Source organism: Primulina eburnea, chromosome 1, assembly GCF_022965805.1.
Source record: "Primulina eburnea isolate SZY01 chromosome 1, ASM2296580v1, whole genome shotgun sequence".
Classification (NCBI taxonomy): domain Eukaryota; kingdom Viridiplantae; phylum Streptophyta; class Magnoliopsida; order Lamiales; family Gesneriaceae; genus Primulina; species Primulina eburnea.
The window spans coordinates 63,802,116-63,815,511 of NC_133101.1; the positions used below are offsets into that span (position 1 = coordinate 63,802,116).

At 32.5% G+C, this 13,396-nt stretch overlaps 2 protein-coding genes across 2 annotated transcripts; one reads left to right on the forward strand and one right to left on the reverse strand.

Moving 5' to 3' along the window:
• Nucleotides 1–7,350: 7,350 nt before the first annotated feature.
• LOC140840697 (protein MITOFERRINLIKE 1, chloroplastic) lies at nucleotides 7,351–9,067 on the reverse strand. Its single transcript, XM_073207872.1, has one exon. The coding sequence runs from the start codon at nucleotides 8,954–8,956 to the stop codon at nucleotides 7,724–7,726; it is 1,233 nt and encodes a 410-aa protein (XP_073063973.1). The 5' UTR covers nucleotides 8,957–9,067; the 3' UTR covers nucleotides 7,351–7,723.
• A 404-nt stretch (nucleotides 9,068–9,471) lies between these two features.
• LOC140840702 (RNA-binding protein 2-like) lies at nucleotides 9,472–13,082 on the forward strand. The gene is made up of 6 exons (XM_073207879.1): nucleotides 9,472–9,710; nucleotides 11,473–11,600; nucleotides 11,679–11,958; nucleotides 12,067–12,128; nucleotides 12,276–12,357; nucleotides 12,784–13,082. Exons 1-6 carry the CDS (start codon nucleotides 9,629–9,631, stop codon nucleotides 12,885–12,887), a joined length of 738 nt encoding a protein of 245 aa, XP_073063980.1. The 5' UTR covers nucleotides 9,472–9,628; the 3' UTR covers nucleotides 12,888–13,082.
• The last annotated feature ends 314 nt before the right edge of the window (nucleotides 13,083–13,396 follow it).

The following is a 13,396-nucleotide window of genomic DNA, read 5'->3' on the forward strand; positions in this document are numbered from 1 at the left end:
ATATTATTTTTATGCTAAGAGTATTATTTTTTATTGTGAATATCAGTAGGGTTGACTCGTCTCATAGATAAAAATTCGTGAGACCGTCTCACAAAAAACCCACTTAAATTTTAATATCAGTCATTTGATACTGAATTAAATACCATAGTTACCGATAATAAAAACAAAAAAAAACAATCACTAATAATCAACCAGTATCATCTCTATTCACATGTAAGCGGAAAAGATCAGTAAGCGGAAAAGATCAGTAATTTATTAATATTTTTCAAAATCATTATGAATAAAAAAATTATTGACCTAAGATGAATAAATTTATAAAATAATAAATCAAGTAAACGATTCTCGTTTGCATTTATTTTACATATTTATCTCAACTGCGGTATTTGGCAGTGGACCCAAACGTAGAGTACAGACAGTTGTTAATATATAATTTTTTTAAAATGTACCACATGGTGTATACACAAATATAGAGTAGGAATATTTTTAATATATATATATATATAGTCGGAATATGTAATACACGAAATTCATATTTTTTAAATAAATAAAACATACTGTAATTTTAATTCGCCTTTGGGTGTAAAATTTATCGGTCACTCGACTTCGTGGAACCAAATAAATTGGTATTTTGGCGAGAAGAATCAGATTATTTTCCGTTGCTTTTGCCTTTCAATTGAGGTGGTTTAATGTAAACTTTAAACAGCCGAAACATTTATGGAAAAATCTGTCTTGGTTTCACATTTATGTTCACCTGTTTTTTTTATTTATTAAAATCATTTTTATTATATATTCAATAAATAATGAACAACAACTTTGTCGATAAACAACATAATCACACGAATAAACAAAATGTCTACGGTTCCGAGAACTATGTCGAGTTAACTCATTCGTCACTTAGTTATCATTATTTTTGCAATGTTGGATCTTCACATCCTAGATTTTGTAACAAAGGATTTGTATTTGATTAGCTATTGGTTTATCGGGAGAGAAAGTAGCTCATTCTTCTATGACTGATCATTTGTATAGCATCAGTTTCAATTATAACTTTTTATCACACCATGCTGATAACTTTTTTCGACCTTTCTCTAACTGCATGCAATTCTACGGTTCTCACACATAAACTTTATGGAAATTCCAACCTTCTACATATATCATATGGTAAAAATTTGTGTGAGACGGTCTCATAGGTCTTATTTTATGAGACGGGTCTCTTATTTGGGTCATCCGTGAAAAATTATTACTTTTTATGCTAAGAGTATTATTTTTTTATTGTGAATATCGATAGGGTTAATTCGTCTCACAGATAAATATTCGTGTACATATTTGTGTCTTTTAATCTCTTTTTTGGCGCTTTCATGTACATATTTGTGTCTATTTGATGTATAATATTTTTTAATAAATACAATTCGGGCTCTTCGGATTATAGCGACATCCGATGGATGAAATTATAAATTTTCGACAATCATAAAATGATGATGTGAGGCTTAATTAGTATTTATATCACAAACCCCTGATTTTAATAAGTTAAATATTTGCTGAGAAATATAATATTATCAGTAAGTAGCATGCATGCATGCAAATATTGCCATTAATCAGAAACAAGAAAACCAATTCAAATTTTAATTATTTCAAAATAAATTGCACTAAAATGAAATAATTGTTATTTAATCTAAACTGACATTGATTTGCATTTTAATTTATTAAGTTTTATTGGATATATATATATATTTCAAATAATTTTTGTGAATTATTTGAATAATTAAATATTTTCTTAAATAAATATATATTTTGGCATGGGTTCAATGACTCACTTGTTCATGCATGATTACAAACCCCCTGTCGATATCATTATTTCATTATATACTATAAATAAGTTTCGATTTAATATATTATATATATTTTTGATATTTTGTTCATCCATCGTATCTATCAATATTATGACATCCACGTATTGGATGAGATGAAGCGTATCCAAATCGTATAACCAATAAGTGAGTGGAACATGATTTCTAAATGAAAAAATCTATATTTATTAATATTTATTGAAAAAATGTTTCGAACTTTATATATTTGAGTTGAATTATATGTAAACTTGTTATATTTTCAGAATTCGAAGCTGCGAAATTACGAGGAAAATATTTCCATTAAAATAATTAATACACGCATTTAAAGGTCGCGCATGTGTCCAGGAATGCTCGGACACATGTCCAGACTTTTTAATGTCATTATATAATGCCATGATTTAATTAGTTGTCCTGACATTAATGTTTTAAAGTTTGGGATGAGACTTTGAATTTAACATCCAATTTTTTATATATAAGTAACTAACTCACCAACTCAATACACGTAATAATAATAATAATAATAATAATAATAATAATAATAATTTAATTTTCTGCTTCTGTTTATTTATTCTTTAATTAATATAAAACACTTTTTTTTTTATTTTTCTATTCTCTTTATTTATTCGTGTAGAAAGTGCGACAATTCTCTAACTAAACAAAGCGAGTGGTCCCTTTTCGATGTTTCTTCCTCTGCCGCTCTGTTAATTTATTGTTACCAAATGTATCGGGCTGTTACTACGTTGATTGTAATTAAAAATAGAATAGAATATAAATATAATCAAATCAAATAATTAAAATTACCAGTTCTTCCAGAAAATAATTTGGTCATTGCATGGTCGAGCTTCGATAATGGAAATAATAGAAATAAATTTGTTCTGTTCAAAAAATGGAAAGAAAAGTTTAATAGTCTTAGTCTATTTTTAAAATAAACAATTAGTTCGATCATGTTTTTTTTAATTATCTTTTCATTTTAAATCCACCCAGAATTATATATATATATATATATATATATATATATCAAAGTTGGTAAATGATGATTCTCGAAATGGTTGGTAGAAGACGACATCGAAAACATGTCGTAACCACTTTTCATATTTATATTATTATATATACACGGAAATAATAAAAATATTAATAATGATAATAATAAAAAATCATATGCACTTATTTGATATAGTCTGTTTAATGTAAATTAGAACATATTTGATATAATTTTGATATGTTGTTACATGTTGATGAACATTTCATGAGCGTTTTAAAATATTCGTGTGGACATTTCAAAAACATTAAATACATGTTTTTCAAGATCTGAAATGATGTGCGAGGAAACAATCGATGTGATGTTACATGAAATATATATAAATATATATAATGTTTGGTACAATTTATTTATAATGATAGTGTAATTATGACGTTAGGAGAGTTTGATCTCGAAGCAAGGAAGAGTTGATTAAAATAAGTATTCAACAACATTAATCCATAAGATGGTAGTAATTAATGCCGAACGTGGGTAGTTAAAGTATAGTTTTTCTATTTAACTACTCTTGTAATTGCGTTGTACTCTGATGTTGTACACTTGTACTCACTCCTTCATCTTTCTCGTGGAGTTGCTATTGCTTTTCGAATATCATTTGTTTACAATCAGTGAGTCAAACATTAAAGATTTTATATATACTCGAAACAAACTTACACGTATAACTTTTTGTTTATGTTTTTTCGGAATATTTCAATTTTTTTTAAAAAAAAATTTGTCTCATACGTAAATTCAATCATGTACCACTTTTCACCGGTTGCTGATATATATGTATATATTATCGTGTTATAAAATAATATAGAGTAGGTCTCATGTGAGACCGTTGTGAGACGGGTCAACCCTGCCCATATTCACAATAAAAAGTAATACTCTTAGCATAAAAAGTAATACTTTTTATGGATTATCCAAATAAAGATCCGTCTCACAAAATACGACCAGTGAGACCGTCTCACACAAGTTTTTGCCAATAATATATTACCAATAATACTTCTAAAGACAAAAAAATTTATAATTATATCTCATATGACTAAGTTTCAGACGGTCATGTTTATTTATATTTGTGAAATTAGTTGATTTGGTCCTTATTTATCAAGAAAATAATATATTTGGTATGAAAAAATATTTTTTCATGAATTGGGTCGAGTTGAAAATTAATCTCACAAAATTGACTCTTATAACAGTTTTATAAGAATTTGTGTGATATCATATAATTATCATTTCATATCCTTCTTTCTTTAATCCCATTTTATCTTATTTTCAAGAACTAAAAAAGGCTCAAAATTAGTACTCAAAAAATCCTAAATCGAACAAAGAATGAAACATACATGGGAAGAATGACGAGGGCGGTTGAAGGTCACGCGCTCTTCCCCTGTTTTCGTCGGTGGAAGGAGACACCATCCTCCAAAAAAGAAGTAAAGTCCAGGCGGGCCCATTAGGCCCAACGATTAAAAAAAAAGGTATATTTTGTACGCGCTTTGCGCAGTGCGTCATCTCCGCCGACAGCAAACACACTCCTCCATCGACGGCGGAAGATAAGCCACGTGTCGAACAGCGTGGACCTCATTACAGCTAAGTGAAAACACTGACTGAGCGAAGTTGGTCCCGTCTGTTTCATTAGCTGTCACCCAAAATTGTGAAGAAGCTGGTTCCATTATTTTTTTTCGTCGAATCATTATTTTCGCAAGAAAATTATTTAGTATCTATATTTCACAATAAATTTTTCATGGGTGTTTTGTATTCGATTGTCGGATGAGATGTTAGTATAAAAATAATATTTTTTGTATTACATATAAGAGTTTGAGTAGGTTTTTTGTGAGACAGTCTCACGAATCTTTATATGTGAGACAGATCAATCTTACCGATATTCACATTAAAAAGTAATATTCTTAGTATAAAAAGTAATATTTTTCATGGATAACTCAAATAAAAGATCGTATCACAAAACGTGACTCGTGAGACCGTTTCACACAATTTTTTGTCTGAAAGTTTTTACTACGTAAACTCTATATATTTTTATGTGCTTCGCATTTTCAAATCTTTTTAGAATCTTTGTATTTTACATTAGTTTACCATTGATAGTAGAACGAACTTAATTGTATTTGAAACTTATCTCGCTTCACAAATCCGGATAATATAATATAGCATGAACATAAGTGTCCAATATTAAGTATATACGAAATAAATACAAAAAAACTATTTATTTTTCAAGAAATTTTAAAAAGGATTCTAAAAACATAAAATACAATTGAATGTCCTTTTTATCCTGGATAATGTTTATAAATTAAGTATCAATCTTAAAAATAGAAAGTTTTATGTTCAAGAAACCTAAAAAACAGAAGTATTTAAGGGCTAGTAAAAAAATGAGTTCCTAAAAAAAGAAAAAAATAAATGAAAAGGCTTATTTTTCTACATTTAGGGGAAATATGAGATTAATTTACTGACAGAATTAAATTAATTCAATTGCAAAATTATAAATAAATCTGGACAGATAATAACCTCGATCGTTCTTACATGCGGTTTATTTTTTTTAAAAAAAAGTAAAGTCAGATTTAATTACAAATAAAGTCATTACCAGTATAGTAATTAATAAATAAAGTGATGAACATAAAACATAATAAAAATAATTAGTAATGTGTTACCCGAAATAACTTTATAATATATTTTATTAATTAAACACAATTAGTACAAATCTCAATAAAAGAAATATTACCGAAAAAACAAAATTAAACACATAATTATCTCAAATTCAGCTTAAAAATTAATTAAATGAGCCGCTCGAAATGTGTGACCCGGCCGTTTAATTTTATAGAGTCGGGTCGAAAATAGGATCCTGCCGACAGATTTTAAAAAAATAATGACCAAAAATCATGACCACCACGTTCTTCTTTATTATCCTTATTTTATTTAAATTATTTAATTTTCCCACCGACAAAAGCATTACTAGGTTTAAACCAGATCTTATGAACACATATGAGACGATCGATGAGATAATGTCTCGTATTGAATGTATAATTTTATCGAACGTGGTCTCAGTTGTAATCACATAAGTGTTCACGATGAGTATTTATAATACCAATTTCTATATATAATGAGAGAATTTCCAGACAATTTGTACCCAAAATTTAATTTGTTTGGTTATTTTCAGGGTTGCCACTTGTTTCATTTAATAATAATAAATTAGATAAATAATTGTAACAACTTGATTCCTAAATTTTACGGTAGGAAGGTAAGAGCAGTCAATAATGTAATTAAATTGTCAGAATATGAAAGTCTTTTATTTTTAAAAATTTCATAAAAATTCACAAGAATTCTTTTAAATGCAATTTGGGTTCAGACAAAAATATTCAAGTTTAGTTACGTTTGACAATGTCGTTGATTTAGCTGTCACCAGTACTCGGATCATCGAACAACGAAGAAAATCCTACATTGTGCGGGCCTAGTTTTAGAGGTATTAGAATTTGAATTATTACATGAAATTTGGATTTTCCAAAAGTGAGATATAGATAATATAGGCTTTCTTACCTACGGTTCACCTTAGAACCGAATCTCAACAGATCAGTAAAGAACCGAAATCGAAACCGAAATCGGAACCAGAACCACCTAGAAAGTTATATTAAAATCGAATTTCAATCCTCAATAATTTATTTTAAGGCACAATAAAAAAATATTAATTTTATTTTTCTGAAAAAAGATACAATGATAATTGCATGATCAGTTGTATATTTGACGTTTTCCTCCTCTCTGAATAGTTGTAATCTTGTCATCGTGCATCACTACAAAGACAAATGGGCCTCTCCACAGGCCCAATAAAACGTCTAATCAAAATCATCATCGATCTAATTTTTTTATTGCTTTAAGATTGAATTTCATTAATTTAAATAACATACATGCCCAATTGACATTTTAATTATCGTGTTAAATAAATAGAGATCTACCTTATAATTTGGCGGTGTTTCTCTCTCTCTCTCTCTCTCTCTTTTTTCTTAAAAAAAAATATATTAACAAATGATATTTCTCTAGCACAAAGAAGACATGAAGCCTTATGCCAAAATATATCGTGCATCCAAGAAAAGGCCAAACAAAACATCGACCCAACAATGTTCAAAAATTGGATCGTTTCTCAGTTGGGTCGACCCAATTTCACCATATTTCTTGATCCAGCAACTGCTAACCCAAATTGGGTTTCCCGGCGCTGGTTCGAGGCATAAAATTAAATATTCACAAAAGAAATATAAGTTCCAGCATTCAGACTCTAGGGTGTGTTTTAAAAAAGTGGTTCTTTCTTTTCAGTTTAAAAAGCAATATTTTACGTTTCTTAACCTGAAATTTGATTATGCTTGTGCTAAGATTCACATCAAGAAGCCGATCCCTGCTCATTTTGATTTTTCGAAAGAGACAGATATTTTGATAAACATTTGATACCCACTTTTGATATTTAATCCATAACCAAGTTACTATCATAAACACAGCTAATGGATACAAAAAAGCTGACACCCATTCTCTTCATTAAACTATGGAAAAAGAGTTTTTTGACTTCCATTTTAACACATGAACCTAAAAACCAACTCCGAACAGTACAAAATGAAGCCATATCATATTTTTCAATAAAACAGCACCAACTATGGAAGGCAAATATGTATTCAAGTGATTCTCAGCTACAAAAATGGAGCATCAGCCACCCATTGGCTGGCATTAAGGGAATGTCGAGCAAATGGACGATGAAAAGGATATTAACCACACTGATCCTTCAGTTTTGCAACTTAGTTTTCATCCCTCTATCGAGTCAACAACAAAAGAGTCGAACCTGCAAACAAGTGATCATACGAAGAAAATTTCTCCACCATTTTCATCCACTTTGGTTCATGGGGGAAGCAAGAGTCTCCACTGCTTCAACTTCCTTTCGCTTCAAATACTTGTCCATGATTGTAAGACGGGCCGTCTCAAATGCAAAGTACCCTATAGCCGAAAAGCATGCACTGTAAAACACTCGAGGTCCCATCCCACGTGTAAAGCCAACCCACCCTTCTTCCTTCAATATCCGCTTAACCATAGCTGTGACCCCACTGTAACTTGCGGCAGCAATCCTATTCATAGACTCTCCATGACCTTGAGTCATCAGCCTAGTTTTCACCACATCCAATGGGGTTGTCAAAGATGCAGAAATCGCCCCTGCCAATGCTCCGCAGATCACACTCTGAAAAGGCTCCAAAAAAGCTTTTCCTGTCTCCCTCAACACCGCAGCTTTCAAATACTCGAACGAAGAATAACTCAAAACGCCAGCAGGTAAATTCCTAAGCAATGTAGCACTATACCCCGCATATAAGCCCAAGATCCCATCTTTCTCCAAAATACGTAACAAAACCTCCCAAGACCTACCCTTTGCGCCAGCCTGCATCCTTTGAGTGATCAATTCCTTCGGCACCATTATTGCTGAAGACATGATGTTCCCCATCGCACCAGCAGTTGGAGGAATCAACACCGCCGGATATTCCCCGATCCTCGAAAGAAAGGACTTACCAAACTCGCACGTCCCAAAATAAACCGCAGAAGAAAAGGTAGACCCCACAATCACAGCAGACACGCCGCTATAAAACCCAAGAATCCCTCTATTCTGAAAAGTCTTGACTATGACATCAAACGCCCCCTTGTAAATCTCGGACGCCCCTTTCGTCTGCAACTTAGTTTTAATCGTATCAAGTGGATGAAGACACACATACGTAAAAGCACCGGCAATTCCACCAGCTGCAGCACCAATGACTGCCCTCTCGAGAACAGAGAGATTCTTGAACAAAGCATGGACCGCGGGAGAGCCTCTCAAGGCGGGCTTCAACCAATTCCCAGACATGGGTTTTTCTGGATTCTTGATATTGCTCTGAATCGAAACGGTGGTGGATGAAAACTTCAAACTTACATCGGGAATTGTTGAAAATTCAGGGTTTCGCCTGGTTTTAGGACGAGGGTTTGGGGAGGAAATGAGGGTGTTGAGATGGTTAAAGAAGGAATTGAATTCATGGATGGAAGTGGGAGTGAGCGAGTTTGCAGAGAGGAGGGCCAGAGACTTGCTGGTCGGAGCTTCCATCGATTGAGGGTTGGGCAGCGCAGGTTAGGATATTCAGTTTTAAATCAGGTTCGGTGGGTTCTGCAAATATCCGAAGCCCGAATATCTCTTAGTAATTCTGGAAACGCGTACCATACCTACGCTATCAGATTGCTGGATATAATTATTTTAAAATTTATATATTGTTAAAGAATATAAAAAAAAATCTTTTTTTCTATTGGATGAGTGCATTTTCAGTGATAAAATCCTCTCAAATATGAGAATTAATGTCACATATTTTATTTTTATTTATCGAATGAGTACATTTACTGTGATAAAAATGATAAGAAAATATGGTAAAAATTTATGTTAGACAGTTTCACGGGTCGTATTTTGTGAGACGAATCTTTTATTTAGGTCATCTATGAAAAAGTATTACTTTTTATGCTAAGAATATTACTTTTTATTGTAAATATCCGTACAAGAAACCTACTCTTAAATATCAAAAAGTAAAATATATTATTGATTAAATAATTTTTAATTTTGTTTAGTTTCTAAAAATGCGAGTATAAAATAGGCAGTTCCCATCAGCTTTAGGATGTGAATGTGTCACATACCTCCCCCCAAAACAAAGCAAGAATAAGATCAAAAGCCACCGTCAATCCGACCCCTACAGTGCTCTTGCGAGATTATTTTTGCAGTTTTGCTGTACTTATGGGTGATGACTATTGGAGCAATCAGCAACCGCCGCCGTATCAATCGGCCACCTCGCTGAAGCGAAATCGCACTGATTTTGGTAATTAACCACTAATTTGCCCTAATTTTTTTTGTCGCTTTTTCTATTTTGAGGGATTTGATTCTATTTACAGATGAGAACGGGCCGTAGCTTTTAATTGATGTGAATGTTTTAGGTTCACGCGAATTGGTTAAAGGCAATTGCCTTACTGCATTATATTTTGATTGATTTTATCTTGTTAACCTGAATTCTTCGGTGCTATTAACTTATAAAGATTGAAAATTTAGCTTGTTGTCACTAAACATTTGTTTAATGGTTTATATGAACTAAAAATTAAACTTAGGCGCATGTTTTCTTTTGAATCAAACGTGGGTTTTGAAGTCAGACTTCTTAAAATTACATTGGTACTTGATTTCGACGTTTATTTGGTTTATGTGTGCGATTAAAGGCGGTTGCACTCTTTTACTATACAATGCATGATATTTGTGAGTAATTTTTCTGCTGCTCTTTATTTCCCCAAGTATTAGAATACCTGAGAGCATGGGCAGCCTTTTCAAGAAGGAACAGATAGAATATATGTAAAAGAATTGTAATCAGTGCCCTTGGAACTCATTTAGTATGGCTTCTAGGGATCTGGTGTTGCATTGTGCCTTTATTCAGTTTGCGCATATTTTTTTCTACACCATGGGCATCGAAACAAGTTTCATTTAGCAGGACAGAAGCATTGACAATGACAAAATTTCATCTGTGACTAGTTTTTGAGGAATCTAATCTTTGTCCTTATGATATTGCTTTGATTTATGAATGCCAATTTTTGTATCGATGAGAAGAATATGTAGTTAGGCAACTTCTGGCTGGGTATAATATAAGTGTAACATCCCAGTTTTTTACCTCTTTGAGTGTGGACGCCCTTTACGTTGTATCTAGTTTGCCTAAAGTATAGCAAATTATCAGTTCATAAATTTTTGTGGTAATTTTTTTGTAAAATCTGATCCTTTTCATATGTATATAAACTAAAGTGACATTAGAAAGTGCTACTCGTATTTTTTTTTCTAATTTTTTTATCCCGGTGTTAAGAGTGTTGGTGAGTTAAATCCTAAGAGCCACTTGTGTGCCTGGGCACTGGAGTTTATCATTGTGGAAGATGAGTATAAATTGATGGGTGTGAATAGCAATTTTACTAATTAGCAAAATGTACTGTTCCCTTCCTGATATAATCACACGCCTCGTGGGTGAGATTTTAAATCAACGAACTGTAGGATCTGCTTTAGGATTACAAAAACTCTACAAAATCCATTGATAAGGCTGGATATTTAATCTGTCATGCCCTTGTGGCTTTTGATCCAAACCATATGGATCCTAGTTGTGTTCTTTTCAACATGATTAATTTAACATCATTATTATTGACTCCTCAGGGACTTCTGAAACCTAGTTTTCTCTCTATTTTCTCTAAATCACAGCTTAAATGTTTGTCTTGAATTAAGATTTATGATTTGGAAGTTTGACCAGACTTTGACACTGACCTTTGGATCAAGAGTTTTGCTCTTGACCGTTGGACCAAATAGTTCATTTGATCAATTTGCCAATTCTGTTTCTGCTTTTTATCTGGTTTAGAGAAATCACAAGCACAGAACTCTATCCAGATTTTAAAAATTTGTAATTATGAGAAAAAGTGTGCGACAACATACAGGAACCATGGCAAACGACATTGGCTTATGTGAAGACACATATGAAGATGATTCTATAATGTTTTAAATAGAAAACTAATGACTGCATGTAGTTCTGTCGTCGAAGTTAAATATTGTTTTTCTTACGAATGCAGATCTTCCACCAATTGGGGTGAACTTTGCTTCTGAAGTTCTTTGCCAGAATCATGATCTAGATGGATCTAGACCAATAAAGGACACACAATCAATAGGATCGGCATATGACAATTATCTTCGTAGTTCGGTAATATTACCTTCTAATTTTTTTATTTTTTTTTGTGTGTATGCGCACGCTAGCGAGTTTAAATGATTGGTTTTCCAGCAATTACATTCTGAGGAAGGAAGTCAGTATAGCCAAATGGGGCTAGGAAATGCTGCTGGTAGAGTTTTGCCTGCTTTCCATCTACAAGATCATCTCGCAATAAAGCATCTGGAAGACGTGGGTCCTGAACTAGCACCAAATGATAGAGGCACTGGTTTTGGTCCACCTCCAATAAATAGAATTACCGTACCCCGGGAAATTATACCACTACCTCCAGATGCTTCTGGTACATTGTACACTGAGGGGCTACCTCCTAACAGTACACGGCGGGAAGTGGCTCGTATCCTTTTAATGTGGTCTTAATTATCTTGTCTTTTTTTTTTCTACGTATGCATGCTTTGATTATTGTACATTCTCCTACCCGTTCTTCATTCTTTAACTTCCCTAGATATTTTTCGCCCTTTTGTAGGGTACAAAGAAGTAAGGCTAGTAAGAAAGGAATCAAAACACGTAAGTAGGCACCAAATTTTCCAAGATCTCTTTTCGCTCATTAAAACTTAAAATTTCTTCTAGGCCATCTTTATTCTTTCACATAAACGTCAGGTTGACGTTGGCAGACAAATGAATGAGGTTTTGATTAAAGATTTATTTATGCAGCGAGGTGGAGATCCTCTTATTCTTTGCTTTGTTGATTTCGTAGACGCGGCTTGTGCAGCAACTGCTTTGAGTGCGTTGCAAGGTGATTGCCTTTTATTTTAAGTAAAATGCCTTTTATTTTTTAAAATATCAATTGTGCACGATTTTCAGGTGTTCTTTAAATCTTTTTTCCAACAGCTTCTGACCTCTTTGTTTGTTTTGGGTTGAAAAAATGGAAAGCGAGTATTTGTGACTGTTTGAAAAGATTGAAAGTGAATATTTGCCAAGTTGAAAGTTATTTGAAATGTACTTGTGTCCCCCTGACGTGTCCAAATGAAGATGCTCATCGTTTGATGAAAATTGGATAGTTAGTGAAAATGGAGCAGCTATCGCAAATTTAAATTGTTTACAACTATTATATTTACTACAAGTGTATACGCTGGAAAGGTGTGCCATTCTTTTAATCATAGGTACACGTTATAGTTTTCACGCTCTAGGTAAATATTGGTGTCTTTGATTGTTTATGCAGGTTATAAGATGGATGAAGAAGATCCAGATTCTCCTTACTTGCGTCTGCAGTTCTCAAAGTCTCCAGGTCGGAGGTCTGCCCCTGGATCTCGCGGTAGGCGATGAGCAACTAATAACTTCTCCTTCTACAGCATGTTCTGTAAAGACATGAAAATTATTCAGATGGAAGATAGACTCGATACAATTCTATAACTTTGAATCTTGCAATTTAGAAATGGCATGTGGCTGAGTATTTTTCATTAGCTGGTGGCATTATATCATGTTGTATGATTTCTGATATAGTGAAAATCCACCCTTATTTTAAGCTGATAATTATCATAAACACGTATTGTCATCTACTTGAATAGGAGTCCCTAGAATAATTGTGTTGGTATGTTAAAAAGGTATGTTGCTAAATATAACATTACATTTAAATTAATTTAAATTGGTAAATTTACGAGGGATAAGAATGGTGAATCTGCAAAATTTACGAGGAAATGACAATCTTGTCACAACTTCTAGGCATAACAGTTGGTAACTATTTGAAGAGAAATTTTCACGTCTCTATTTTTTTTAAAAAAATATAAATTATAATATAACTTCAAAACATATTATCTTCGTTTAAACATCCGCTC

What these genes read in the sequence shown, in the direction of transcription:
- LOC140840697 (XM_073207872.1), bottom strand. Translation starts at nt 8,956, where the DNA reads ATGGAAGCTCCGACCAGCAAGTCTCTGGCCCTCCTCTCTGCAAACTCG.
- LOC140840702 (XM_073207879.1), top strand. Translation starts at nt 9,629, where the DNA reads ATGGGTGATGACTATTGGAGCAATCAGCAACCGCCGCCGTATCAATCG. An exon ending in GCGAAATCGCACTGATTTTG is followed by an intron (nt 9,711 to 11,472) that starts GTAATTAACCAC and finishes TTACGAATGCAG; the next exon opens with ATCTTCCACCAATTGGGGTG. An exon ending in TACACGGCGGGAAGTGGCTC is followed by an intron (nt 11,959 to 12,066) that starts GTATCCTTTTAA and finishes TAACTTCCCTAG; the next exon opens with ATATTTTTCGCCCTTTTGTA.